The sequence below is a fragment of the Caloenas nicobarica genome, chromosome 24, assembly GCF_036013445.1.
Source record: "Caloenas nicobarica isolate bCalNic1 chromosome 24, bCalNic1.hap1, whole genome shotgun sequence".
Lineage (NCBI taxonomy): Eukaryota > Metazoa > Chordata > Aves > Columbiformes > Columbidae > Caloenas > Caloenas nicobarica.
Window position 1 is genome coordinate 5,782,148 of NC_088268.1, and position 27,911 is coordinate 5,810,058.

At 55.3% G+C, this 27,911-nt stretch overlaps 1 protein-coding gene across 3 annotated transcripts; it reads left to right on the plus strand.

The window, feature by feature from the left end:
• The first annotated feature begins 1,574 nt into the window (after positions 1-1,574).
• Positions 1,575-22,735, plus strand: IGF2BP1 (insulin like growth factor 2 mRNA binding protein 1). Of its 3 annotated transcripts, XM_065651008.1 has the most exons (15): positions 1,575-1,749; positions 2,741-2,801; positions 16,058-16,106; positions 16,587-16,638; positions 16,993-17,056; positions 18,418-18,699; positions 19,288-19,422; positions 19,639-19,761; positions 20,248-20,383; positions 20,467-20,589; positions 21,009-21,125; positions 21,281-21,355; positions 21,617-21,748; positions 21,880-21,993; positions 22,578-22,735. In XM_065651008.1, the coding sequence occupies exons 1-15, from the start codon at positions 1,575-1,577 to the stop codon at positions 22,665-22,667; spliced, it is 1,728 nt and encodes a 575-aa protein (XP_065507080.1). In that variant the 3' UTR covers positions 22,668-22,735. The 3 variants fall into 3 exon arrangements, with proteins under 3 accessions (XP_065507080.1, XP_065507082.1, XP_065507083.1); XM_065651010.1 differs by lacking the exon at positions 20,467-20,589 and having other exon boundaries at positions 20,248-20,408; positions 20,983-21,125; XM_065651011.1 differs by lacking the exons at positions 18,418-18,699; positions 19,288-19,422.
• The last annotated feature ends 5,176 nt before the right edge of the window (positions 22,736-27,911 follow it).

Sequence of the window (27,911 nt, forward strand, 5' to 3'; positions counted from 1 at the left end):
GCACCGAGGGAACCCCCAAATCTGCCGGGGCTGGTGGGGGTCCGGGCCGCCCCCCCCAGCCCCGGGGCCGCCCCGAGCGGCGGCGGGGGGTGGGGGGCGCGGAGCTGCCGGGGGAACCGCGCCCGGAACGCGCTCAGCCGCGCTCTCCCTGCACGGGCAAAAGTTCTCTGTTCGCGATTTTTTGGGTAATTTTTATTTTTTAAATTTCTCCCGGAGGGGCGGTTGAGCGCGGAGCCCCCGGCCCGGCGGGCGGGAGCGAGTTTTCCCGGGGAGCGTCACACGGAGCCGCAGGCGCGGAGGGGCCGCTCTGGGCCGCGACTTGCAGCGCTGGGGGGGAGCCCCGGCCGCCCCCGCCCCGCCCCGCCCGGCGGATCGCGGGCCGAGCCCCCGGCGCTGCCCGCCCGCCCCGTCGGGGAGGCAGGAAGGCGGGAGGGTGGGAGAATGGGGGCGGGTGGGGGGATCGCTGCTATTTTCAACCCATCCTGAGCCTAAAAATAAAAGTCTCCAGAAAAGGCAGGCGGGGAGGGAAAGAGCGGAGGGGGGGTGCTACTCCGCACACGCCGCTTCGCCGACGGGCGCCCCCCCGCCCCAGCTCAGCCCCGGCCCCGTCGGGGAACGGTTCTGCTCCCTCGTGGGGCCCTTTTGTGCCGGGAGGAGCCCCCCCCGCCCCCTTCCCCGAAGGCTTCCGCGGGGCTGCACATGAAGGGCTTAAAACAATGCCGGGGACAATGCCCCCCCGGGGCTCCCCCCCTCCATCCCCAATCCCCTGGCGCCAGGGGACCTCCCGGTCCCTTTGATGCTGAAGTTTTTTACACCCAGAAAAATCCCATTGAGGCACCGGGGGAAAGGGGTGGGGGAGGGGCGCGGTGGGGGAGGGGCGCGGTGGGGGCGGGGGGCTGCAGCAGATGGGAAAGTGGCTCCGACGGGACGGGGCTGGGCGGAGGAGGGCGGGGGGGGGACACGGACACCCACGCGGGACGGGGCGTGGATGCGCTTCCTCGCTCGGGAGGGGGGTGTGCGTGGAGGTAAATACCGTAGTATTTAAATTAAAATAAATAAATAAGTGGCGGCCGCCCCCTCCCCCCCCGGCCCCTCCCCCCGGGGGCCGGGCCCTCCCGCATCACCACGTGGCTTCCTCCAGCAAACATTTTCACTCATTTTCCAGGTCGGTTTTATTTAGAGGCGGTGCCCCGGCTGCCGAGAGGCGTCCGGTGACACTCCAGTGCCGCTCCGCGACTTGGGGGCCCCCGCCGCCGGCGCCACCGCCCTGCCCGCCGCCGCCACCCGCCGGAGCCGCCCCCTCCCCGAGGAACCCCCCCGCCTCCTGCTCCAGCGGCCGCCGCCCCCCTCCCCAACGGAAAAAAGGGATCCACCAAAAATAGGAAAAAAACAACGAAAAAGAGGGGGTTAAAAAAAAACCCCACACCAGCAAGCCCCCCGTCGCCAGCCCCGGGCCGGCTGTGGGGCGGCTGAGCGCGGCCGGAGCCCGACGGCGCGGGCGCACGGTGGAGCCCCCCCGGGAGCCGCGCTCCGGCCCCGCCGCCCCCCGCCCGCCGCCCCCCGCCACCGCCACCATGAACAAGCTTTACATCGGGAACCTAAACGAGAACGTGACTCCGGCCGACTTGGAGAAAGTCTTCACCGAGCACCAGATCTCCGTGAGCGGCCCCTTCCTGGTCAAGTCGGGCTATGCCTTTGTGGACTGCCCCGACGAGCAGTGGGCCATGAAAGCCATCGAAACTTTTTCGGGTAAGCGGCGTTATCTGCCTTCCCTCCCGCCCGCTGCCTCCTGTCCCCCTCCCGGGACCCCCCCGGGGCTCACCGCCTCCCCCACCCCGCCCCAAACACGGGGTCCCCCCAGCTCCGTTGCGCCCCGTCGGGGTTTGCAGCAGCGCTGGGGTGGGACCCCCCATATCCCCGTCTCCCTCCTCAGTGCTACCCCAAAAATAACCCGGGGGGTGGGAGGCAAAAGCGGGGCCCCTCCCGCAGTCCCCCAGGCCGCCCCGCGGGGCTCGGCGCGGGGGTCCCGTCGCGGCCGGGGGGGTGGGCTGGGACTTTGGCCATTTTGATTTGAAACTGGGTTTCCTGGGGCATGTGATGTGTGGAGTAGCGCGAAGGTCGCCATGCTGCTCGCAGGGAGAGAAAAAGCTCCCCGGGAAGCAGAGAATTTTTAAAATATTTGAATTTTTAAAATTTTTTTTTTTACCCCTCCTCTCGAGCCGGGCTCCCCCCGCCCCCCCCGCCGGGCTCTGCCCCCCTTCCGGAAAAAAAAAAAAAAAAAATCATTATCATAACCCAGCAGCAAAGAAACCCGCTCCATTTTCAAAGAGAAATCCATTTCTGCCATGGAGTTACAATTTGTGAGCCTTATAATGGGAGGGGGGAAGGAAGCTGCCCGAAGGACTTCGTGCAGGCATTAAACTGGCTGAATTAGATAAAGGCGAAGAATTGGTCTCAAAATATTATTCCTCATTTTCTTTCGCTCAAAGCAGGATGAACTAAGGAATTAAATATTCCTGAGGAACGTTGTCCAGACAGCGAACTCACCACTCCCACCGCTGCCCATTTGAAGCCAGTCTTACATTGAATAAAATGCACTTGTAAAGGGATCGGAAAACGTATTCGTGCATAGTTCGTCGTAATTTGAATTAAATTGCAAGGTTTCACGTGATAGTATGTTATCCAAAGCTTTCTGTCCACTCCACCCAGATTTTAAAAAACAGACACATTTTGTTTTTAGGGAAAGTGGAGCTTCATGGAAAACAGCTAGAGATTGAACATTCAGTACCTAAAAAGCAAAGGTAATACAGTGTTTTAATTTATTTATTTAATTATTTTTTCATTTCTGTTGGGGGAAAAAAATCATGTAAGATAAAGGAGGCAAAAAAAATATACCCAAGTGCGTGCATGTGAAATTAGAGATATTGGTGATTTGGCTTTAGATACGTCCCCAGCGAGGTGAGAGGCGGTTTGGAGGATCAAGGTTTAATTTCTTTTTTAAAAAAAAATAAAAGAAAACTTCATCTGTGAGCAAGTTTTTTAAAAAAGGCAATGGTTGAACTGTTATCCAGCAGCTCGCCCAAGCTGTTGGGTGGCTGAGGCGGTTTGGGTTGGGATTTTCAAACTTGTGGCACTGGAAGAATTTCCAAACCTCGCTTGGCTTCTCTGCGGTGAAATGGGCGAAATCTTTTGTTTTCAAGAGGAACTGTAACATTAAAATATATACATAAACAATTTTTTTTTTTAAAAAGTGAAATTTGCCGGGATTTCGTGGTGAGCACTTGGAGAAAATAAAAACCCGCCATGAGGCTGGTGTCTCCGTACCGGGGAGGGATTTAAAGCCCGGTGAGCGTGGGCGCTGCCCTGGCTCCTGCCCACCCGCGGCTTGGATTTTGGGGCAAGAGCTGTGTTTTTTGGTGGTTTCCATCTACCTGCCCAGGGCTTCTCCCGCCGCGCCAGCCCGGCCCAGCGCGGCCCTCTCCATCATCTCCATCTTCTTGGCCCTTTGTTGTTGCTGGCGCGCAGGACGCCGGAGCAGCCCCGGCCCCGCGGTCCCCAGCCCTGCCGGGACTTCGCCAGGAAATAGCAAGAGTGTTTGTATTTTATTTTTTTTAATGTGGGGTTTTTTTTATTTTTTGCAGAGCCCCCCCCTCCCCAAGGAGGGGCCGCCCGGGCTGCGGGCGAGTTAGACCCCAGCCCAAATAGTCCACGTTGGATCGCGCAGCCCAAACCCGCGTCGGCCACGTGACGGGCGCTCGCTCCAGCGCCCGCGCTGGGAGGAGGCGACGCCAACTCTGCCCCCAAACCCCCCGGTCACCCGTCCCTTGCCGAGCCCCCGCTTGGGAGCCCGGTTTTGGGGTCGCTTGTCCTGGCTGGCTGGGGGGTGACAAACTTCGGCAGAGGGGGCTCCCCCAGCGGGAGCTGATCCCAAAGGCAAACCCCAAACCCATCGAATAATCTTCTAGCCAAGGTCTTTATTATTATTTATTTTTTAGGACCTGGTGGCAGGTGAGCGATGGAGCTCGTTACTTGCTGGGGCTGAATTATCAATGAGCAACGGGTGGTGTTGGAAAGGCAATTACCCCAGGAAGGGCAACATAATAACAGGCCAAAAAACTCCCGGGTTTTTTTTGGTTTTATTTCCTTAGTGCTGCTGGATAATGGCTGGGCTGGGGGAGCAGAGCCCCGGGAACGGGGGGGACACCCCCGAGAACGCGGGGGCGCCATTCGCTGCAAACGGGAGCGTCTCCGGTGTCTGTAGCGCGAAGGAACGCGGGGGGGTCGGGTCGCGGTTCTGCCGGGTCCCCCCGGAACGGGCACGTCTCACGTTTCTCACGTTTTGCTGCCGAACGCCGTTTTAGGGGCTGGGGGGTTTAGATGAGCCCCCGCGGCGCTGGGAGCGGCCGGAGCCGCGGCCGCCCGGGGCTCGGGGGCCGGGGGGGCCTGGGCCCCTCCGCCGGGGCCGCGGTTACTTTGTCTCACTTTGGGGACGGTGGTTTGTGTTTCTGGGTCGGCAAAAGGCAACTTGTGGGCAGTTCCCGGTAAACTGGGCAGGTTGGTCGCCCCGCGAGAGCTTTCGGGGGTAACGCGGTGTATTTTGCTCCCCCCGCCGCCCGGATGAGGGCTGAGGTGATGGGGGGGCGGCCCCAAAGGCGACTAATTTTTTCTTCTTTTTTCCTTTCTGCTTGTTTTTAAGACTGGATTTTCCAGTTTAAAGGCACATGGAACAGGAAACGGTTAATTAAGTGTGAGCAGTGAGGACAGAATGGGATGGGGTTGGTGGGATCTAAACCAAACAAGCTCCCCCTCCCCCTCCCCCAAACCTGATATTAATTTTTTTTTTCCCTTTAGAAATGTGGGAAAACAAGTCCTGAGCATTGGTGCGCTTCCCAGCTCATTTATGACATTTTAAAAATGACTTTTTGGTTGTGTTTTCTTCTCGTTTCAAGTACAAATAGGAATGCTCAGGAAAACTGATTTGGGTGGGTTTAGAAATGAATGTTGTGCGTTGTAAATAAATCTTTCCTGGTGGTGTGTTTCCTTCTTCAGAATCTCTCCTGTCCCTCAGCTCATCACAGAAATGGATTAGAAAATAGCGAGTGTGTTAATATGGCAGAGGAAAGAGTGATTGGTGTGTGTGTAGCTGCTGCACCAAAATACTCAGGAAAGATAAACTGATTTAGAGCTGTTTAATTACAGTGATTCTTCAAATAACCCTTAAAGCTGCAAATTATGTTAATGATCACGGGGAACCATTTTAACAAAGTACTTTAGAAGTGTCAGACTGTAAAGAAAAGTCACTGCTGATAAATATGTCGTTTCATTTAAAAAACCCCGAGTTTTAAAGTTTGTTTAGATTTGTTTAAAGGATCTCATCGCTGTTGGGGAGGTATTTTTTCTTTAACTTTGCTGGTAGAAAAACTTGGAGAAACTTAAGAGGATTTTAAAAAAAACCTTAAAAATGATCACCTGCTTTATTCTTCAGGAGGTTAAAAAAAGGAGGGGGAAAAAAATCAGTTTTCCTGCTGCAGATGAAGGGTTGGTGGGGGCTGGAGCTAGGAAGCTGCAAAAATCGCTGGGGTTGAAAGAATGAGTGAATGAGGGGAGGAGGAGGCAGGGGAAAAAAGTGAATCCGTCGCAGACATTCCAGATCTGAGGAATGTGGAAGTGAGTGGAGCAGAGAGCGAAACGAGGCTGGGGGAGCAGAGAGCGAAATGGGGCTGGGGGAGCAGAGAATGAAACGGGGCTGGGGGAGCCAGGATCCAGAGAATGAAACGGGGCTGGGGGAGCCGGGATCCAGAGGATGAAATGGATCCAGAGGATGAAACGGGGCTGGGGGAGCCGGGATCCAGAGAATGAAATGGATCCAGAGAATGAAACGGGGCTGGGGGAGCCAGATCCAGAGGATGAAATGGATCCAGAGGATGAAATGGATCCAGAGGATGAAATGGATCCAGAGGATGAAACGGGGCTGGGGGAGCCAGATCCAGCCCAGGGGCCCCAGACCGAGCTCAGTCACAGGTTGGGGGTTCAGAGGGTGCGGGGGCTCCTGAGCAGGGCTGGGAATTGTCAAACGTTGTTAATGACGCGAGGATTTTGTGTCGTGTGTAGAAATGGATGGAGAGATCTTAAAATTGGCGCTTCTTTGTAGTCTTTGTTTCAAATCCATGTTTTCACACCCAAGAAAAGTGCTCTTTGCATGTGTGTAACCATGCAGTTAATTGTTTGTAACGAAATATTTTAAAATTTTTGATAACAGCAAGTGTGGTTTCTTTGTTTAATCAGTATTAATCAAAAAGTGCTCCTTTCTCCCTCCTGATGTTTGAATTCTCTGAAAATTGAACTGAGGAAAGTTTACTAGTTCTTTTCCCTTAAAATAAAGACACTGTCTTGAATGCTGAGACCAAATGCGCTTTTAATGCAATCCTCAGATCATTCTCTTCCCCTTCAAACAGGTCTGGTCTACAAGTTCCAGTGTCGTTAACAACGGTTGTGTCTGCAGCAGGGTTTGGAACGGGGGCAGGAGCAGCGGGGCTGAGCTGTTGGGGTTGGGACTCATGGGGCGTTTTGAGCACCAGAAAGGGGCAGAATCTGGAGTTGTTCTTTGCTTTGTTCTCGTGAGCTTGGAGCCCAGAGCCTCTGCCTGACACCTCTGAGAGCTGCGGTTCTGTGGGAATTAGCGCATTTCAATGGCTTCCAGCTAGAAAATCTAGAAATGATTTGTCATTAGATTAGTCATGAATAATTTGTCAGTAAATTTCATCCATGAGGTTTAAAACTGAGATAATTTAATAAATTTTAACATACCTGGGAGAAAGAATATATTTGCCAATTTACAGCCCGAAGTGAGGGAAATGCCTTTATTTCTCCCGTCCACGTAGGAGCCATAACTGACAAATACATTCAAGAAATTGCAATTTAGCCGTAAACTCTGTAGCCTCAAATTTTGAACCTGTAGAAGACGAAGCCCATCGTGTGTAGATGTGCTTTGTTAAGAGTTTGGTGATTTTTAGCTTCCGAAGAAAAGAATAAGTTGAATTCCCTAGAGAACCTGGGTGGCAATTGCTGGGACTGAACCTGCTCCTCCCGTGGAATTTGTTTCTCTCTTTACTTTTTAGGTTAAAACCCAAGCAAACAGAGATATGGCCAAGGGAAGTTGGGGTTAAAGTACTCGCTTTGAAAATTGAGAGCTTTCAGAATTTAAAAAAAAAAAAAAAAAATTCTGAGCCCCCAGCGCTGTTAATGTTTGCCAGAGTTCCCGGGGGGGTTTGGGCTGCTTGGGGGGGCACCAGTTTGATGGGACAGGTTTGATGGGGGAACTGGGAGCCTAAAGCAGAGGCACAGGGGAGCCTCGGGGGGTGCTGCTGTCTCCCCCTTCCCCAAAATTAAGGAGAAAACTGAAAAGTTGAGGAGCCTGAAACCTGAAGGTTGCAGGTTCCTTCTGAAAAAAAGCCTTTTGAAGAGGTCACAGAGACTTTTCTGTATTTTTAAAATTATTTTTCTTCACCAGAGAGGAGCTTTGTGCATCTTTCAGTTCTTACTCTGCCCAGTGTGAAGCGTGGAAGTGACCCGGGAGGGTCCTGCACCGGGTGCCTGGGAGGATAAAAACTGCACTTGCTCAGTCAAGGTTAAAAAAGTTAAGAAAACAAGCAGCACAGGAGAAAAATGCGTGAGGGACGGGGCTGGTGTCCCACGTTGTCCCGTGTCCGCTGGGGATGGGTTTGGGCTGCTGCGGGGAGAGAGACGAGGAGTGTTTGGAGGCAGGCGTGGAATAACCCGCTCACCGGGAAGGTTTTTCTTCACCTATTTCTGGTGAAATGAGGAGCCCAGAGCCCTGGGGCGTGTGTCCACCCCAGAGACGAGCAGCTGTTTGTCCCACTGCCTCCCCAGCTCCTCCACTCCTTACCCATCAACGCACGAACCCCGCGGGGAATTCAGCTCCAAAAGCTTTGTTGGGCTTTACCTGGAAATGGCGAGTTTCTCCCGGAGGTGGTGGAGCTGGGGGGTCACGGGGGTCTCGCTGGAGGGTTTTCCTTCTTTCTGCCAGAGGTGTCCGTGGCTCTGTCCGTCTGTCCTTGTCCTCGCGCGTTTCCTGCTGCAGCGGGAGATGTTCCGCCCCGGCGGCAGCAGCCGCGCGTCCCTGCGGAGGGGACGGGCTGGGGGACGTCGGGGTTGCTGGGGTGACCTCGGGGGTCCCCGCACCCCGAGCCCCGGGCAGCTGTCCGCACCGAGGCAGCTGGAGGTTTTACAGCACCCGAGCGGTGCTGCCCCTGCGAAGCTGTGGGAAAGTTAATGGGAAGTGTTGGTTTAAGCTGGTTTTCTTAAAACCAGGGTGCGTTTTCTGCTTCTGGTGGAATAACCTGCTGAAGGGGAGCGGAAACCAGTTCCCCACTGGTTTGTGTCCAGTGCCCATCACCTGCTCACGATGATGCTTGAGCGGTCCTCACGGTTTTAAGTATACAGATCGAAAAGAAAAAATCGTGCTTCCGTTGAAAGCCGCCAGGTTGTCTTGTCTGGACAGAGTCAGTGGTGGATGGGGCTTTGGGGAGGGGGTCTGGTGAGGGTTGGGTCCCGCAGCCCTTCCCGCGGGGGACGCTGCCCGACCTCGCCCCCTTCCCTGGGCTCTGCCTTCCTTCTAGGAGCACCTGAAGCGAAACCGGATGCCTTTCAGTGTTGCCGCAGCTTTGGGGTGCTGGTGCCTGTTCGGAGGGGATGCTTTGGGGTACCTGGGTGGTCGGGAGGTGCTTTTGGGAAACCGTTCGGTGCCTCGAGTGGAGCTGCTGTTACAGCCTCTGCATGGAACGTCCCCAAGGAGGCTCAGAAAACCGGAGAGCGGGGCGACGGCGTCTGGAGGGTCTGGCTGTGGCGAGGGGCTGGTGGCGCTGGGAGGGAGCGGGGACATGGCTGGGGACGAGGGGGCGGGATGGGAGCAGGAGGGAGGGCGCTGCCAGGGCGAGAGCGTCCCTGCTCCGCTCCCAGCTCCCGATGCGAGAGAGCAGGGGAGCGCAGCCTGCCTGTCAGGAAAAGGAAAAAAAAAGAGGAAAATAAACAAAAAATCTGTCCGTCCGTCTCGGAGGAGCCCTCGCGGTCCGTCAGGAAATGGGTCATTTATTTTATTGTGACTGACACTTGGGAGCCCTGACATGGTCAGAGCTGAAATTTCACACTTTGCTGGCTACTGTAATTGTCTGGTCTGTGTGGAGCAAACCCGTTTGAGAAAATAAACCCCTAATCCATGGGCATCCCTGGCAGAATGAGGTCCGAGTTTTGTTTTGAAGAGTAAGGCGGCAGGTTGGGTCTGAGCCGTGCTGAACACGATGGGTGTGTAGGAGCCGCGGCCGCCGGGAGCTGGCAGAGCTCCACCCGCACCGCGAGACGCAAAGCCCGCACGGTCCGGGGATGTCGCCGTGTGTAAACAGCACTTGAGATCACAGGGAGAGTGATTTGCACTAAAAGGAGAAAGTTTTGACTCTGATGAAGGTCCCGCTGTAGGCTCCTTTCTTACCGAGTTAAAAGCGGCGATCCTGGAGGAGCAGCCTCCCTGACCGGAGTGTAACAGAGACAGAAGAATTGTGATCCAGAGCCAAGTAAAAGGGAAGAGAATTAAAAAAAAAAAGGCTCTCAGGGCCAGATTTTCACCCACAATTGGAGCCACATTTTTCCAACTTGCATTTAAGCATCTAAATAAAAGCTCCGTTTTCAGAAGTGATTAGCGCCTGATGTGCTGAGCACTCTTGAAAAATCTGACTGTTGGAATTCCTTCTGATTTCTGGAGATCTGGATCCGCCAGCTGACACCGGGGGGTTTCGGCCCCCTGGCTCCTGCCCCTTCGCCCCCCGATGCCGCGGACGCAGCTGCCGCCCCGAAGCCCCAGGAGGGGCCGGATGCCGGGGGCACAGGCTGGCAGGGCCCAAAACGTTACTTGTCCCCCTGTTTCTTTGCTCTTAGCTACATGGAGAGGCGTTGTGTTTAGTGCTTGCGGCGAAAGGCTTGTGCAAGTGTTTGGGAGTTTCGGGTGTGCACGCGGCCAAGGGTGGGACCTGCGGGTGAGGAGTGATGCCCGAGACGCTCCATCCTCCTGCTCCTCGTCCCCTCCGGCATTTCTCGCCCGCGAAGCTCCGGCTTTGCATAAACTCGAGCGATCCAAAGCTGGGGGTTCGGACCTTCTGGTTGTGTTGTGTGTGGAGAACGACCTGGGGTTGAACGATAGTTGAGTTAACCAGGGCTGTCAGTCTCAGCCAAATGATTCCTTGGTTAATCCTGGGCACCTCCAACCAGACTTGGTGGGTAGCGTTGTATGTATACACCAAGTGTATCTATTTTCTTTGCTATGAAGACTCTCCCGTGTGTTTTGTAAACTCCTGTGGTTCCAGCCTGCAGCATAAAAGTATTTACAAACAAATTGCTCAAATGAGCAAAGATGAAGAGCAAAGGGCGATCTCCCCGAGGCTGGAGAGCTGGCGGCTGGGGGAGCCGTGATGGGGCTGTTTGTTGGGGTGTCATTTCACGAGAAGCCAAGAACCTCCTATAAATGTTCTGCTTTTGGGCTGACATTCCCGAGGCTCCTAAGGAAGCGCTTTACCCAGGGAACCCGTCCTTTTGAAGTTAACGGGGCTTCAGTGGTAAAATGAGGCATGTGCTGAACTGGAGCCTAAACACACAACTTTCTATGGACTCGATGTAGTCATTGTTTAGTGTTTGGTTACAGCTGAACTAATAATGCAACAAATTTCTCTGACATCTGCAGCCTCTTCTTGCTTATGGCAAAGATGCGAAGCGGCTGAGACTTTTATGTGTGATACATGTTGAGGGGAGAGAATATTTGTGACTCTAGAAGCCGCGGCATGAATGGAGCGCCTGCCCCGTTGAGCCGTTACCGGCCCTGTGATGCTGCTCTGTGCCTGCCTGGAGTATTTGCACAGCGCAAATTTTATATTTAATGTCCCCAAATACCTGTTTGTGCAGCTTTGGAAGCTCCTCTCTGCCACCGTTTGTGCTGGTAAAACCTGGCGGTGTGAGCATTGGTGGGAGGCAGGAGGGAGAACACGAGCCCCAGGGGGTGAAGGAAGATGCTCAGAAACGTGCAGAATGCACCAAAATGCAGAATGTACTTTTATTTAATGTGTGCTCTTGTTTGGGTTTTTATATCAGCGTCAGGGGTGGAGGGAAGGTGTCAGCGGAACTTCTGCCACCCCCCACGTGTGCTGATCTGCAAGAAAATTTGCCTTTCAATGTCACCTTTGTTGGTGTATTCCTAGTCCCGGCGCTGCTCGGGTGCTGCTGCTCGGGTGCTGCCGGTGCGAGCTCCTGGCTCAGGTTTGGTTAAGGTCGGTTTGAGAACTGAAATTTTCAGTTTTCCTTGTGGGATGAAAACCCGATGGAGTCTGGCTGGCTGCCGGGTCACGGTGGGACTGAGCTGGAGGTGGCTGGGAGGAGCTGGTGTGTGTTCTGCCACCCGTTTGTCAGAGGTTTGGGGCTGGGAACCCACCGGGTTTAGCTGGGCTTGGCTTTGAGACATGTTCAGAGCATCAGAAAGAGCCTTTCAATGCGTGGCAAGCCGCCAGCAAATTAGAATGGCAAGATAATGCAAAATGGATGCATTGTCTAAAACTCATCCATCTTTCCTCTCTATTACTTACTGTTACACTCGTCCTGTTCGCAGACCCTTGATGTATTGACTTTGCCAAGGACGGACAGCACAAGTCTGGGGGGTGATTGGAGTCTTCCTCTGGGCAGGTTGAGGATAAGGGGTTTTTGCGATTTCTTGGAGATTTTTGGCATCCTTGGAAGCCCCGCGGTGTTGACTTCTCTGAGGTTGGTGCAGAAAGGTAGCACAGCCATTGAATAGAGGAGGGAACTTAAAACGGAGCATTTTTCCCAGCTCTGGGCATCACCCATTTTCCTTCTGCACCCGAGGTTCTAAAACCAGGAACGAGTTCTCCAAGGATGCTCGTGGACGACTCCTCATTCCTGGCAGCTCCCTGAAAAAGTCTCATCCGTTATTAGGCATGATCCTCCGTGTACAAAGCGATTCCGAAAAAAAGGAGCTAATGGGGAGAAACCAATTAGACAGATTTATTAGCCCAAGATCAAATTCTGCTTGCCGAGATGATTGATGGGGAGGATTAATCACATCGTGCTTGCTCGCCGGAGATAACGGCCGGCCCAGGCGAGCGGGTCTGTGGGAGGCTTGTGTGTGGAGGACCTGTCCACGTTTGTCCACGTTTGTCCACGTTTGTCCGTGTTTGTCCGTGTTTGTCCGTGTTTGTCCATGTTTGTCCGTGATCCTGTGGCTGGTTCACTCCCGCATCCCTCCAGCTGTGAGAGGCCAAACATCTGGGTCGGCCTGGTCCTGGAGGGGTTCAATAGTGCAACAGCCCCCCGGCTCGGGGGGAACCGGGAGACGTGGTGGCTTGGAGGGCGACGCAAAAGGTGGGAGACCCCGAATCCTGGAGGCAGATCCCGGCCGGGCTGCGCTCGGGCTGTGCTGGGGGTTTAGCAGGTGCCTCTTTTTTGTGCTTTTATCGCCTTGTCAATGGAGGGAGGGAGTATAGGAATAATATTCCTGCTTCGCCAAGGTGCCAGCAAATGGAAAGCCTATCAATTTATAAGGCAAAAGCAAGTAATTTCAGCTACAACTTTTCTCTGAGTCCCCCTGGCAACGTTTGTGTCTTAGCAACCACTTTTTCCTATTTAAAAATGTTTAAAACATTAAAAAACAACAACAACAACACATTAACCACAGGATTAAGTGCTTTCCTGAATCAAAGCCTAACTAGATAAATGAAATGCTGTTAATTGAATCAGGGATGCACTGTGTTTTCAGCCCCCAAATTTGCATAACATTTGCATTTGATTGAAAAGCCGTCATTAATGTTGTTCAGTTCTAGTAGGTCCCCTCGTGTCTGGGGCTCCGGCCGTCCCCCCGCCCCGAGGAGCTGCAGAGATGGTTTGGGGAGGAGCTGCCCGGGCCGGGGCCGGGCCAGCCCGGAGTTCTCTGCTCTGTCACCAGCGGTCGCTGCCGTCGGTCACCTCTGCTCGGGGAAGCTCGTGGTGGGCGACGGGAAGGGGAGGATTTACCGAGGGCGTCGAGAGGTTTCCAGGGTCTCCCGTCACCTCTGGGCAGAGCCGCAGGGGCTGCCGGGCACCGCGGCCGGTTCTCGCGGGCTGGGCGCAGGGGATGCCACAATCCCGGTGTCACCAGCAGCACTGTGGGTGCGGAGCAGGAGGGCGATGCCGGGCTCCGTCCCCAGGACATGCGGTCCCTCTCCCTTCACAGCCCTGCAGCCGTTTGTGCTCCTCTTGCCACCCCCAATCAGAAAAAAAACCCCACCAAGCCAGCAGCACGTGGCAGAAACCACCCAGATTTGCAAGTCGACATTTTTTTAGCAGGTGGATCAGCCTCCGCGGCTCAGCCCGGGGATCCAGGAGGCTCCTGCCTCTGGAACGAGCCCGGCAGCATCCCCGAGAGCTGCTGCCGTGTGCCCCGGGGTGGCGATGCCGGGGCTGCTCCGCGGCTCCGTCACCCGGGGGACACGGGCACGGGAGGGACCTGCTCCCGCCTTTGGCACATCCTCAATCAAAAGCCGGGGAATCGCATCATTTGGAGTTACTTGTTTGGAGTGAAGCTCTGCTGGGAGCAGAGGTGGGCGCGCGCAGGACCGCGCTGTCGCGTCGGGTGATGTTCCACGGCGGGGATTTAAATACAGCCGGACCTGCCGCTGGCGAAGCCAAGAGCGGGTTTATTTATTCATGACTTCCTCTGTAATTCCAGCCGCGGCCGAGCGCTCGGACGCAGCCGGGGTGGAGCGGGGGTTCCCACCCAGCGCGGGGGGTTCCCACCCAGCGCGGGCGGCTCCACGAGATCCAGAACCCCCGGGGGGCTGAGGGACGCGGCCCCGATTCTGCCCCCCGGGCAGGGGGGCACCCACGGGCCAGGGGTCGCATATTCGGGGTGCCGGCTCAGCCTGGGGGGTGTGGGATCCTGCTCACCCCCTTGGGCTGGGAAAGCCCCGTCTCCCCCTCCTCGCAGGGATTAATATCTGTCAGTGATGGAGACCGTTAGGAGCGGCAAATAATCCCAGTGGCATGGTCGCAGGGGGAGGAATTACCGGTTAATTAACATATTAATGAGAGCCCGGTGCCCCGGGAGGCGCCGAGCAGCCCCTCGGCCGTGCCCGGCGTGGACGCGGGCGATGCTCTGCCCGGGCGGGCGCTCCAGCCGCCTCTGCAAAGGACACCCGACGCTTTTTTCTTTATTTTTTTTATTTTTAGGGGGAGAAAATGAGATGCCACCAGCAGAATGACGGTGCGAGGACATAAATGGCTCTTTTCTCTCCATAGCGCGTTGGATGCTGGTCACGTCTGTGCGGAACACATGCTCTGCCCGTGCAGATGCTTGTCGCGATCTGGAGAAGTTTCCGTGGCGGGGGCGGGTGGGGGAGACCGCGGGGTTTCCTCTGTCACTTCCAATCCTTTTGACCCTCCCTGGACTCTGACATTCTCCGCATTCTGAATTTCTTAATCTCTCTCCCGTTCGTTTTGGGATGTGGATTAGCATGGAAACGCAAGGTCTGGTTTCAGAGCGTTCCCCCCCGCTCTGTGCTTCCTGCAGCCCCCGCGGCGCGCTGGGATTTTAAGGGGTGGTTTGGTTTCTTTTTTCTCATCCACCTGGTTTGCATCTGTAGCAGTGACAAAATTTGGCGTTTTGGAGCCTTCCTGGTGGCTGAGCGGGCGGGAGTGCTGAAAATCGTGGTTTTTGTGTTTCGTTTTGACTTTAAGAGGGGAGAGCTGCCCCATCCCTCCAGCCTTTGGGAAGCCCTTGGTGACTTTGGGGAGCACCAGTCCTGGTTCTGTTTGAAAGCAGCCGACCCAGCCGGCTGTCTGGGGATTTTTGGGGTGTGTTGGTACCCGGATCGGGGGGATGCTGGTGGCTGCTCCTGGATGGGGGGTGCGGAGGATCCGTCCTCACCTGGGTGGCAAAATCCCACCCATGGCTTTGGGCCATTCCTACCCAGGCAAATTCCTACCCTTGACAAATGAGCTGAGGCACCTTCTGAAGTTTTGCAATTAGAAGATAAGGATCTGGAATCTCATTTTCTTTCTGTTTTTGGATTATTTCACGTGTTCACGAATAGTCTGGATGTGAAGCCCGGGTCTGCGATGAGCAGCTCTGAGGGTATTTACCCCACGTGGTGCTGCCGTGGTTCTGGCGTTTGTCTTCCAGGCACCTTAAAATTCTGTGGGTTTGGTTATTGCTGAAAAACAGAGGCTGACGGGGGGTACCGGCCGTGTGGGGGGTTGGCACTATTTGCTGGTGGGTTGCACCCACAGAGCTGCGTTCTCCGAAGCGCAGGGCACCCGAAGGTGCCGTTGCCTTTGGGTGGGGGCTCTGGGGGTCCGGCAGCAGCTTGGGGTGCCAGCCGTGGGTCGGGGGGTGTTGGCAGCAGGTCGGGGGGGCTGCACAGCGGTGCCGGGGCCGCTGGCCGAGCCCCCGGCTGCTCTCAGCTGTCTGCAGCAGCTGCCGGCGAGGGGGGAACAGCACCCCCGGGGTAAATTTGGCATGGGAGCTAAAAAAAGAGTTTCTATTTCGGGAAAAGGGAGGTTGGGAAGAGCCAGAAGCGCGAGGGTGGGGGCGGCTGGGAGCAGGGCGGGCGGTGGAGCCGGGGGCTCCCCGGTGAAAATCCTGCTGGTTTTTGGTCCCGCTGGTGACATCCCGGGGTCGTCCGCGCGTGCAGCGGTGCGGGAGGGCAGGTTGCACGAACGCAGGGCTCCCTTTTTGCTTTCTAATCCCGCTATTAAATGTGGCCGAAGCCTTTCCAGCCATGCCCACGTCCGGGCTCCGGCCGGTGCCAAGGCTCGGGGGGGTTGGTATCGTGTTCTCGGTAAATCCAGCACTGACTGGGCTGGGTGGAATTAGCCAAAAGCTGTCAGAAACCTGGGTAGCACGTGGAAATGCAAAATTTGGTCAGATACACCAACGTGCAACGGTTTGATGCGAAACGGCCACGTTTTGGACACCAAAGCTGCTTTTTTGATCGCTTTTCGTTTGTTTCAGGAGCCGGAAAATTCAAATCCGAAACATCCCGCCCCAGCTGCGATGGGAGGTAAGAGGAGCAAGTGGAGAAGTGGAGACCAGGCTTAAGGACTTGTTCCCCCACCAGGTTTCTGTACCTGGGATTAAAGTTCATTTACCCTTTTCTTTCTTATTCACTGGGTCTAATTATATCAGGTCCTTGTGTCCATGTGGTTTATTCCTCTCCCATTGCAGGAGTAAATTCAACTGGCAGAAGCAACGTAAGCTACACCAACAAAAATCCCCATTAATACCAATTTATAGTGATTTATCCATTGTGTAAGGGACAGAATGGATCCTTTCTTCCCGCCGCTGCCAGGACGTTCCCGACTCTTCCCGTCCCCCCGGCTCCGAGGCCCCTTGGCCTGGGCCAGGCGGGAGCTTCCTCCGGCTAATTGCTTGTGAAACCTTAATGACTAGGAAGCTGCCGTTATTGATTGATTTTATTTCCCTGCTCTGTCCTGACGGTCTCAGTGTAAAGTGGTTTTATTTTTTTCCCTCCGTTTTCCAGGTTCTGGATGGTTTGCTAGCCCAGTATGGCACCGTGGAGAACTGTGAGCAAGGTAGGACGGCAAAAGAAGCCGCATTTCAGATATTTTCTGCCCCAGCTGTTTGGAGGGGGGAGGAGGAGGACGGACACGCGGTTTCCCTTTGTCAGCAGAAGCCGCAGCTACAGATGTCAGGAGGTCTCAGCCTGGTCACTGGGGCTTTTTTTTATTGTTGCCCATTGCTACAAGGCGAGTCCTGCGGTGGCTTTGGGGAGCGCACGGGGGGGTCCCCGCACCGGCGCCGGGCTGGCATCGTCCCCATGGTACCACCGGCACCCTCGGGGGACAGTGTGGGGACTCTGCTTTTTGGGGGGTCTCAGCCCGAGGCGCTTGCGTTGCCTTTCGAATTTTTGTCCGTTTTTCTTGCAGTGAACACGGACAGCGAGACGGCCGTTGTCAACGTCACCTATGCCAACCGGGAGCAGACCAGGCAGTAAGTGCCCGTGTCCTCGTGTCCCCAGACTGTCCCCCCGCTGCCGCTCCGGCCCCTTCTCCCTGCAGAGAACAGGATTTCCAGTGCTGGAACTCAAATTATGCCAGAATTCCTAAATTGCAGCTAAAAATGCATCAAATCTTTGAGGAAACACCCCAGAACTCTTGGTTTCCTTTACCTCTGATGAAAGCCCATCAGACATTCCTGGTTTTAGGCTTTTCTCTGCAGTTCAGGGAGTAAAAACAGAACTTTTTGCTCAAGGACAAGTAAAGATTTTATTGTACTTATACAATGTCGGGAGTTCTGTCTCCAGAAAAAGCAATAATGAGGCCGAATACCATAGGAGCTGGTAGGTGTTGGGCAGCACGTGTCCCCTCTGGCTGGTGGCCGTGTCACCGAGGGACCTGCAGCCCCGTTCCCCGTCCTGCCCGGGAAGATGAAGCTTTGCACTGAATGCAAATGGGAAAGGAATCGTGTTTTCACCATTTCATGTTCCTTCTGCCCCGATGAAGGGCTCTGGGGAGCTGGGAAGGGGACGGGAGCAGCACGGAGGGGCGAGGGGACTGAGCGATTGAGGGGTTTTTGTCTGGGAAGGTTTCCATCCCATGTCCACCCACACCAGCCCTGTGCTTTGCACCCAATAAGGTGAAATATTTGGGGCTTCTTTCGCCAGGAAGCACCCGGTGAAAGAGTTTTGTGCAAGTCGTTTTGCTCTCAGATCTGCAGCCCTTCTCCCTGTTTTCCCTCTCCGGGGCTGCGTGTGCTTCATCGAGCATCTTTGGTCCCTTCGCATCTTGCAGGGATGGGGCTGCTGGCAGGGGAAGTCCCTGTTCCGCCAATTTTAGAGTGTTTTGGGTGTTTTTTTCCAAGAGTTGAGTCACTAACTGCTTTCTGGAGAGCTGCAGTTTGTGCTGTCTCCGCAGAAAGCCAGGGTGGTTTGCTGGGGCTGCGGGAGCTGTGGCTGAAGCCGAAGGCTCGCATTGCTCTGGCTCGCATTGCTCTTGCTGCCGGCCCCATCTACCGACAGCTCCGGCTCCTGCAGCCCCGAGCTCCTGCCGGGAGCGGGGTGGAAACACCGGCCAAAAATCACCAGGCGAAGGGGACACGGGAACCGCTCGCAGCACGGTCCTGTCCTGCACCCAGAGCTCCCATCCCTGCTTGGAGACGTTCCCCTGAAAACCCTTCGGCTCAGCCAGGCTGACTGGGAAGTCCCACCAGGTCCCCACGGCATCTGATGTCTGCCCCGCTCCCGGTGCTTCCTCGCCGGGCGTTACCCCAGGGAGGGCTTGGCCCGTTTTGAGTCGAGCTGATGCTGATGCCACTTGGCGTGGGACCCCCCCCAACCCCCTGTCCCTTTCCAGAGCCATCATGAAGCTGAACGGGCACCAGCTGGAGAACCACACGCTGAAGGTCTCCTACATCCCCGACGAGCAGTCGGCGCAGGGGCCGGAGAACGGGCGGCGGGGCGGCTTCGGGGCGCGGGGCGCTCCCCGGCAGGGCTCCCCCGTCACCGCGGGGGCTCCGGCCAAGCAGCAGCCGGTGGACATCCCCCTCCGCCTCCTGGTGCCCACCCAGTATGTGGGAGCCATCATCGGCAAGGAAGGGGCCACCATCAGGAACATCACCAAGCAGACGCAGTCCAAGTGAGTCCCTTGTCTCGCGGTCGCTGAGCGGCGGGCTCTGTGGCGATACATGAGGCTGGATTGATTTTTCTGGGGGGAACGGGCTGTCTGAGGCCCCAGCCCGGCTTTCTGGGCTGTGCTTCCCACATGTCTCCTTTGCTGGGACAGGACCTGGGTGGGTGCGTGGGGACGTCACTGCTTCAGCTGGTCCCATTTAGCGTGAGCTCATTGAGCTTCACCCGCCGGCTCTTGCGTTTGGCCCCCGAGCTCGTGTTGGCTGCGGCTCCTGTCCCCCAGGGAAGGCTTCACCTGAGGTGTGAAGTGATGGATGGCCCATCCTGCCCCCCAGGCATGGGTTTGTTCCACCACTTCATCACTCCCGTTGTTTAAACTAAAGAGATGCTGGTGCCACCTTTGGATTTCTGTGACTCGAGCCCCTAGCTGCTGCGTCCATGTTGAGTATTGAGCCCAGAATTAACTCCTCTTGCCTTCCCGGGGTGCATATAACCTGAGAGCTGCGTGTGAGCTCCGGGCGGGCTGCGGGGACGTGGGGGGAGCGGAGCAGCTGCAGAGTCCCCCCCAAGCCTAGTACCCGTCCTGTCCCTGCAGGATCGATGTGCACCGGAAAGAAAACGCGGGAGCTGCCGAAAAAGCCATCAGCATCCACTCCACCCCCGAGGGCTGCTCCGCCGCCTGCAAGATGATTCTGGAGATCATGCAGAAGGAGGCGAAGGACACCAAGACGTAAGGTTCCCCCCGCGTTTGTGTTGCTCCTCGCTGGGCTCAGGTCCCGTCCCAGCGCCGGGTGATGCTCCCTTGTGTGCAGGAGCTTTGCTGTGGGGACCGGGGGACTTGGAGCAGGGGGACCTGAGCTTCCCCTGTCCCTCTATACCGAACCCTGCCTCTCCTGGCTGAAATCATCCTTCATGGGGTTTTTTTTCCACCCATTCCCCTCTCCAGAGCTGATGAAGTGCCTCTGAAAATCTTGGCCCATAACAACTTCGTGGGGCGCCTGATCGGCAAAGAAGGGCGGAACTTGAAGAAAGTGGAGCAGGACACGGAGACAAAAATCACCATCTCATCGTAAGGCTCCTCGCTGCCTTTGGGGACACCCGGGCTGACCTTCCTCAGGCTGGGGCGGGGGCGAGGATGAGGAGGAGACGGGCAATGCGGCGAGAGGGGCAGGGATGCTGCCCATCAGCTGGGAAGGCACCTGTGGGCCGGGTGCTTTATTCTGCAACGCTCTCTTGAAATATCTTGGCTTTGTATTTTCTGTATTCCCTCTGTCCCTTTGGTGTGTCCCCCTGATCCCTTCGGTGTCCCCTCCCCATCCCTTCGGTGTCCCCTCCCCAGCCGGGCAGAGCTCAGGACCGGCTGGTTTGATGCCTGGGACTGGGGTTTTGCTCTTAAATCCTATTTTTTGGGGTGAAAGCAGAGTGGACATCCCAGTTCAAACTGTGATGTGGTCCCTGCTCTGACTGGGGACGTGGTGACAGTGACACCGCGTGTCCCCGGTAGCCCCCATGGGAAGGAGCAGAGGACGGAGCGCTGACCTGGTTTTCCCTGCAGCCTGCAGGACCTGACCCTGTACAACCCCGAGAGGACCATCACGGTGAAGGGCTCCATCGAGAACTGCTGCCGCGCGGAGCAGGAGATCATGAAGAAAGTGCGGGAAGCCTACGAGAACGACGTGGCCGCCATGAGCGTGAGTGGGCTCCGGGCCGACAGGGGCTCTCGGGGAGGCCGCCCCGATCCAACAAACGAGCTCTTCTCTCCTCTCGCCCTCAGCTGCAGTCTCACCTCATCCCTGGCCTGAACCTGGCGGCGGTCGGGCTCTTCCCGGCCTCCTCCAGCGCGGTTCCCCCTCCGCCGAGCAGCGTCTCCGGGGCCGCGCCGTACAGCTCCTTCATGGTGGGTGAACAGCGGCCGCTCGCCCGGCCCGGGGTGTCCCCTGCGCCGAGAATCGTAGAATCAGAGAATGGTTTGGGTCGGAGGGACCTTCAAGCTCCCCCAGTGCCCCCCCTGCCGTGAGCAGGGACATCTGCACCAGCTCGGGCTGCTCAGAGCCCCGTCCAGCCTGGCCTGGGGTGTCTCCGGGGATGGTTCAGCCACCACCTCTCTGGGAACCTGGGCCAGGCTCTCACCACCCGCAGGGCCAACAAATTTCTGAAATTCTTAAAGCCCAGGATCCGGGCTTTAAACTATTGCAAATGCACCACAGAAGGTGCTCGGCCCCGCAGCCCTGGGAGGGGAGTGGGCATCACCGGGGGGGGCTTGGAGCCCCGTCCGCGTGGTGACACTGAGCCCCGGTGGTGACACTGTCCCCGCAGCCGCCGGAGCAGGAGACCGTGCACGTCTTCATCCCCGCGCAGGCGGTCGGCGCCATCATCGGCAAGAAGGGGCAGCACATCAAGCAGCTCTCCCGCTTCGCAAGTGCCTCCATCAAGGTAGGGTGGGGACCCCGTCCCCGCCAGTCCCACCCTGAGCCGGGGCCTTTCTGGCTGGGAAAACCAGTTGGAAAGCCCAGGTGGTCGGGCTGGGGGCCCGATCCTGCGGCGCGGGGGGCGACACGGCCACAGCCACCGTCTGTCTCCCCCTCCAGATTGCCCCCCCGGAGACGCCGGACTCCAAAGTGCGCATGGTCGTCATCACCGGCCCCCCCGAAGCTCAGTTCAAGGTTCCCCCCGCGCTGCCGTCACTGTGGGAAATTCGGGGTGTCCCTCTGTCACCCCCTGGAGCTGGGAGGGGGGAGCAGCGGGAGTGACCCCAATTTTGAGCCTGGCCTGTGGCTCGGTAAACCCAGCACCTCCCTGGGGCCGAGCTGGTTGGAAAGCCCAAGAACTGGGGTTTCACGGGATGCTGTCCGCGCCGGGGATGGTGGGGGCATGCGGGGGTGGGACACCTCGGATGGCCCCTGACCCCCCGCTCCCCCCCGCAGGCACAGGGCCGGATTTACGGGAAGCTGAAGGAGGAGAACTTCTTCGGGCCGAAGGAAGAAGTGAAGCTGGAGACGCACATCCGTGTCCCCGCCTCGGCTGCTGGCCGCGTCATCGGCAAAGGCGGCAAAACCGTACGTGGAGCGATGCTGGGATGGGGACAGGAGCAGCCGGGGGGGTGCCTGGGGACGTCCCAGGGACAGATTTCCTGGGGAACCGGCTGGGATTCCCCAGGGGGACTCAACGAGACGGTCCCTCCCCACAGGTGAACGAGCTGCAGAACCTGACGGCAGCCGAGGTGGTGGTGCCGCGGGACCAGACCCCCGACGAGAACGAGCAGGTCATCGTCAAGATCATCGGGCACTTCTACGCCAGCCAGGTATGGCCCTGCAGCCCCCCCGGCACCCCGGGGTTCTCTGGTGGCTCGTACGGGGTTGTGTCCACATGCGTTCAAAGAGTTCCGAGAAGGGAGCGGAGCTGGTGAGGGGCTGGAGCACGAGTGTGATGGGAGCGGCTGAGGGAGCTGGGGGTTCAGCTGGAGAACAGGAGCTGAGGGGAGACCTTCTGATCTCTGACCTGCCTGAAAGGAGCTGGGAGCCAGGGGGGTCGGGCTCTGCTCCCCAGGAACAAGCGCCAGGACCAGAGGAAACGGCCTCAAGTTGCGCCAGGGGAGGTCAAGGTTGGATCTGGGGAACAATTTCTTCCCCAAAGGGCTGTGGGGCATTGGAACAGGCTGCCCAGGGCAGTGCTGGAGTCACCATCCCTGGAGGGGTTGGACAGACGGACATGAGGTTCTCAGGACACGGGGCAGTGCCGGGGCTGGGTTACGGTTGGACTCTGTGATCCTGACGGGGTTTTCCAACCAAAGTGATTCTGTGATTCTGTGCAAAGCCACGTCCCTGTCCCGGGGGTCTCGCCGGCCCCAGGGTCCCCCAGCTCCCCGCTTTGTCCCTGTCCCCGCAGATGGCTCAGCGCAAGATCCGGGACATCCTGGCGCAGGTGAAGCAGCAGCACCAGAAGGGACAGAGCCAGACGCAAGCGCGGAGGAAATGAGAGCGGCTCCTGCAGCAGCACCGAGCAGCCAAGGCCGGGCTTAAGAGTGGCTGGGAATCAGTTACCGTAGACAGATGATAATTTTTTCATTAACTGATCGAGATTGAAAGGCAGTTTGATTGGCTTCCCGGGTAGATGCTAGGGTAAAAAAGAAAGAAAAAAAGAAAAGAAATTGGGTCCTTTTTTAGCTCCGTGTGCCAGGACAGCTACTGAAATGGAGCGAGAGGTGCCGCTCAGGGCCCCTCTCGGGCGCAGAATTTGCCCCAGATTTCAGTCGCCTTTGGGGTCCCGCCCCAGCCCCAACCTCTCGCTTCCCCCCGGCAGCTGCTGGACGTTCCCAGAGCCACGTGCAGCCTTTGGAGCTTCTAAGTTTGATTTTTTTTTTACCTATTTTATTTTAATTTTTTTTTTCCAAGACGAGTTCCAGTGAATTCTTACCAACCCCTGTTGATAACAAGATCCATTGCAGGGGGAAAAAAAAAGATAAAACCCCAGGACAGCACCTCTGTTTTCCAGGATGATTTTTTTTTTTTTTGGATGTTCAAATGTTTCTTTTCATTTTAGGTTAGTTTAAAGAAATACTATTTTTTTTTTTTTACTTTTTTGTTTTTGTTTTGAGCCTGTGAAATAACGTCAGAGACGGGACACGTGATTCTTTCTCAGTGATCTCCGCTGCGGAGGAGACGACCCGTCCTAGACGAGGTGAAGTGTCCGGGGCGAGGGACGAGCTGCTTTTCCCTCCTCCCTTCAGTAACAGCAATAAACCACCACCCAAAAAAACAAACAGAGAAGCAAAGAACCCCCTGCTTGGTAGGAAATACTGGATTAATTTGGTTAACAATTGGATTATGGTAACTCGGTGCATGCAGAAGTGCCGGCAGAGCCTCTAAGGGCTCGGCCATGGGCAATTACAGGTTGTTTTTCAGAAAACACCCAGGGAATATTTTTATTAGCAAACCAGGGAGGTGCCAGCTCGCATTAACCCCCCTGGGGCAATTCGTGTCTTATTTCCCCCGCTCCAAATTTCTCTAGGTGGGGAAAAAATTGTCTTGAAATTTGGCACATTTTTACTAGTTTAAAACCATTTTTTTTTCACTATTTAAAAAAAGAAAAAAGGCAACCAACCACCACCCTCCTTTCTGCGGTAAGAAAAACTGTTCTCATGAGACGATACCAAATATATATGTCAGCCGAATGTAATATGGTCACTGATTCCCGTCACTCTTATGTGGATTTTATATTTCAGATATATTTTAATGGTTTGTTTTTAATATTGAGGATTTGGCAGGGACAGTAACTGCTGCCACCGCCTCTCCCGGGCAGGCGAAGGGCTCGTCTCCCCGCGCTTTTCTGCTGCAAATCCAGCCCAAATACGGATTTACACTGATTTTCCTGCAAATCGGGACGGGAGGGTGGCAAAGCCAAACTGGGATTAATTTTGGAGGAGAGGGACGATTCTGGATCCTGCACGGCCCCCTGGGCGAGCCGGTCTGGGGCTGGAAGGAGGCAATTTGGAACAAACCTCGCACTGATGTTTTAGCCCTTGTTTTCCCAAGTGGGGACCGGCCCCCCCGGCTCGAGCGGCGTTTTCCCGAAGCCAAACCCGGCTGGAAAACGCGGCTCCGGGGGCTGGTGCCGAGGGGCCGCGGCCGCAGTTACTGTCCCCAAACCATCGCGGCGCCGGGGAGATGGGGGGGCAGGGATCGCTGTGTGTGAGCAACGAGAGGAGAAAAACAGGAAAAAAAAAAAAAAAAAAAAAAGAAGAGAAAAGGAAAAAAAAAGCTACCTCAAGGTATGAAGTTACCTCAGCAATTGATTTTTTTTTTTTTTTTTTTTGGGGGGCTTGCTGATATTTTATATAAAAGCTGATAGTCTTGAATATTTTATTTTTTTAATGAAAAGAGAAGTTAAGTTTCATAATTTCTTATGAGCCAGGAGTTATGTGCAGGTAAGCAGGTGTTATGAGCTCTCTATGGAGAACGACAGGGATTTCAGCCATAGTGGAAAAGATGGCAGCAGCAGCAGCTGCTTTTTGGGGCCTTTTCATGCCAGTTCACGAGTTTCACCAGCACACACGAGCTGTCGGATGTCGCGACTCTTTGAGACCTTGGACAAATTGGAGCCCACCAACTTTTGCAATTGGTAAAACCCAACTTCTTTCTTTTTTTTTTCTTTCTCTTTTTTTTTTTTTAAATTAAATTTGAAAAAAAAACCCAAACCAGACCCAACCCAACCCTGCCACTGGCTGAAAAGCTTTTCTCATCCAACTCCATCGAGAAATCAGGTTACGAAAGAGCTTTGGGATCAGGAATGTTCCGCTTCGGGACACGGGGACTATGCAAAGTGAGGGACGCGGGGCTTGCTGGGATTTAAACCGCACCAGCTCAGGCCATTTGTTTTCTAACACTTGGAAGCCATATATATGTATATGTATATATATATTTATATATATCTCCGAACCCAAACGGATCGGCCTCCCGTGTTGCCGCGGGGGCAGCGTCAAACCATCTTCTCCACTATGATGCTGTGAAATGTTTTACAGAGATTTGCCTCCGTTTTACCGAGGATAAGCGATTTTAAAAAAAAAAAAAAAAGTGAGAAAGAGAGAAACGAACGGGAGCCAATTTTTGTTTTCTCCAGGCGCACGTGGAGGAGGGGGGTGAGCCCAGCCCCAGCACTGACCCTCTCTCCTGCTCCAAAAGGTTCACGGGCTTTGTTTGGTTTATTTTTTAAGTCCCATCTTGGTATTTTTCACTGTACCTGCAGGAAAAAGACCCTCTTTTGAACATTATTTTTAAATCATGCAAAATTCGGTGGTGGTGCAGTGAACGTTGGCGTGGGGGGCGCTGCCTTCCCGTCCGCCACCCTGTGCCCATCGCTGCTGGAGGGAAGCGTTGACCCTTTTTTCCCAGAAAAGTGGGGTCAAAGGAGCAAAATTGGGCTTGGCAGCTCCTGGCCCTCCCTGGGAGAGGAGCTTCCATGGGCTTTTGCTCTTTTTTTTTTTCTTTTTTTTTAATTAAGGAGGACTGGCATTTGTCCTTGGAAAAAACCAGTTTATTACTTGAAATCTCTGGCTCTCTACTTTTTTTTTTTTTTCTCAGCCTTGCACAGAACTGTATTCAGACATCGGTGATTATAATTGTCTTTTCCAACAGCAAGCGTTTTTTGATAACTGGTTCAAACTGTATCATTGAGGGATAAAAACCAAAACAAAACCAAACCATGAAAACCACCCCAATCCCACCCGAGCACCCCCCGTCCTGTCCATCTGGTTGTTGCGGTGAGATTTGACCTAAAATCCGGTGATTCAGGGAAACCTTTGGTGCTTCCCCCTCCACGCTGGTCCTGCTGCCCCAAGGTAGAAGCGGTCGGTGCTTTTTTGGGGGGGAATCTCTTTTTCCCAAGGGAAATTATTTATATAAAGTGATTTGCAGTAAGGAAGCCGCCTCCGAGCATCTCCCGTCTTTCTCTGGAGCTGAGCTGGGAGGAGGGACAGCGGGACGAACTGGGATGAGCTGGGATGAGCTGGGATGTGGGTGGGTGAGGTGGGGGGCAGCAGACGCGGGTGAGCCCCTGGGTCAGGCCTGGGGTGGAAAAGCAGAAGAAAACCCTCTAAAAACCCCAAAAGGAGCAGGAGGGACCCCCGGCCCCGCAGCAGCTCCTCCGGCTGCTCTTCGCACCCCAACAAACGGGGATTTGGGGGAACCAAATTGTGTTTATCCCAGCAGAAAGAATTCTGGGCTGATTTTTTTTCATTTTAATTTGTTTTTCCCCCACGATCAAGGAGCAGCCCCAGCCCTGCCCCAGGGGGTCTGGAAGCGCCCGTGGGGTGGGGAGGGATGGGGGTTGATGTGGGGCAGGGGGGGCACGGGAAAAACGGGGTTCTGCTGGGGGGGCTGCGGGCAGCCAAAGCACTTCTCCGTGCCTCAGCTTCCCCCCGCGGGGTGCCCCTCGGTGCCGTGTCCCCTGCGAAGTGGCACTGGGACGAGCGGCCGCGCGGGGGGCTGGGGTTTGGGGGTTCGCCTCGTTTTAATGGTGTCTCCTCTTGCCATTCAGCTGGAGAAAAAGAAAAAGGGAAAAATCCCCGGGTGGCGGGTGCTGTTTGTGCTCGTTCCCGGCCGCTCGGAGCCACGCCAGGGCGGTGACCCCCCAGCCCTTCTGTGGAGTCCAACTAGAGGAAAATCCACTGTAAATACTGCAAAGAACCTGCCTCTGAGCGACATTTTATGTTTCCTGGGCATTAGGTTTGGGGGTTGGTTTTATTTTTTAAACACATTAAAAAAAAAAAGGGGAAAAAGCAGTAAAAGTTAGTCAGATAGTTAATCAATGCCAGAAAAAAAAAATCTTTTTAATTTTTAGCTCCAACTATTTTGAGTGCTTTCTTGACTTAAAACAAAAAAAAAGATCAGAAATACAGACTTGCTCTTAGGCAGTTGAAGACATTAGTTTAATTCCATTTCTTTTTATTGATGTAGATCTTCCCTCCCTGTCCCTTGGTGCTCCACGCAACATAGGCTTCTGATATTTTTGGAACTTTCTTGTTTTCAGAGAATTTAGTAACTGAGGTGTTTGTTGTGGGTTTTTTTGGTTTTGTTTTTTTTTTCCCCATTTTCCATTTCTGTTTTCCACTGTAGCTTTTTGTTTTGCGTGGATGAAGTCGGTGTAATCCCCTGAACCGTGCGCTCTCCTGATAGGCACAGCCACTGGACAAGGCGCTGGCTCCGGCGCCTGCTCGGGCTGGGCTGGGGTGGCAGGATTAATTCGGGATTAATTAATTTGGGATGCCCGGCGGCAGCTCCGCATCTGCAGTGCATGGGGAGGAGAGAGATGTGTCCCCATTCGGTGAAATCAGGCTTTTTAAAAAAATTATTATTATTTTTTAAAAATTTTGCTTCTTTTTTTAACTCATTTGTGATTGTGGATGAGATCCGGAGTGGAGCAGAACAAAACCAGCCAGAGGCTCTTAAACCACGATTATTTTTATTCTGGAGGCCGTGCAGGTGCTGTGAGCGGGGAATGTGCACGTGCAAACTACCTCAGAGCTGGCGAGGAGCCCAGGGCTGGACAGGGGATGCTGTGTCGGACCACAGCGGGATGCTGTGTCCATGGGATGCTGTGTTGGACCACAGCGGGATGCTGTGTCCATGGGATGCTGTGTCGGACCACAGCGGGATGCTGTGTCCACGGGATGCTGTGTTGGACCACAGCGGGATGCTGTGTCCATGGGATGCTGTGTCGGACCAC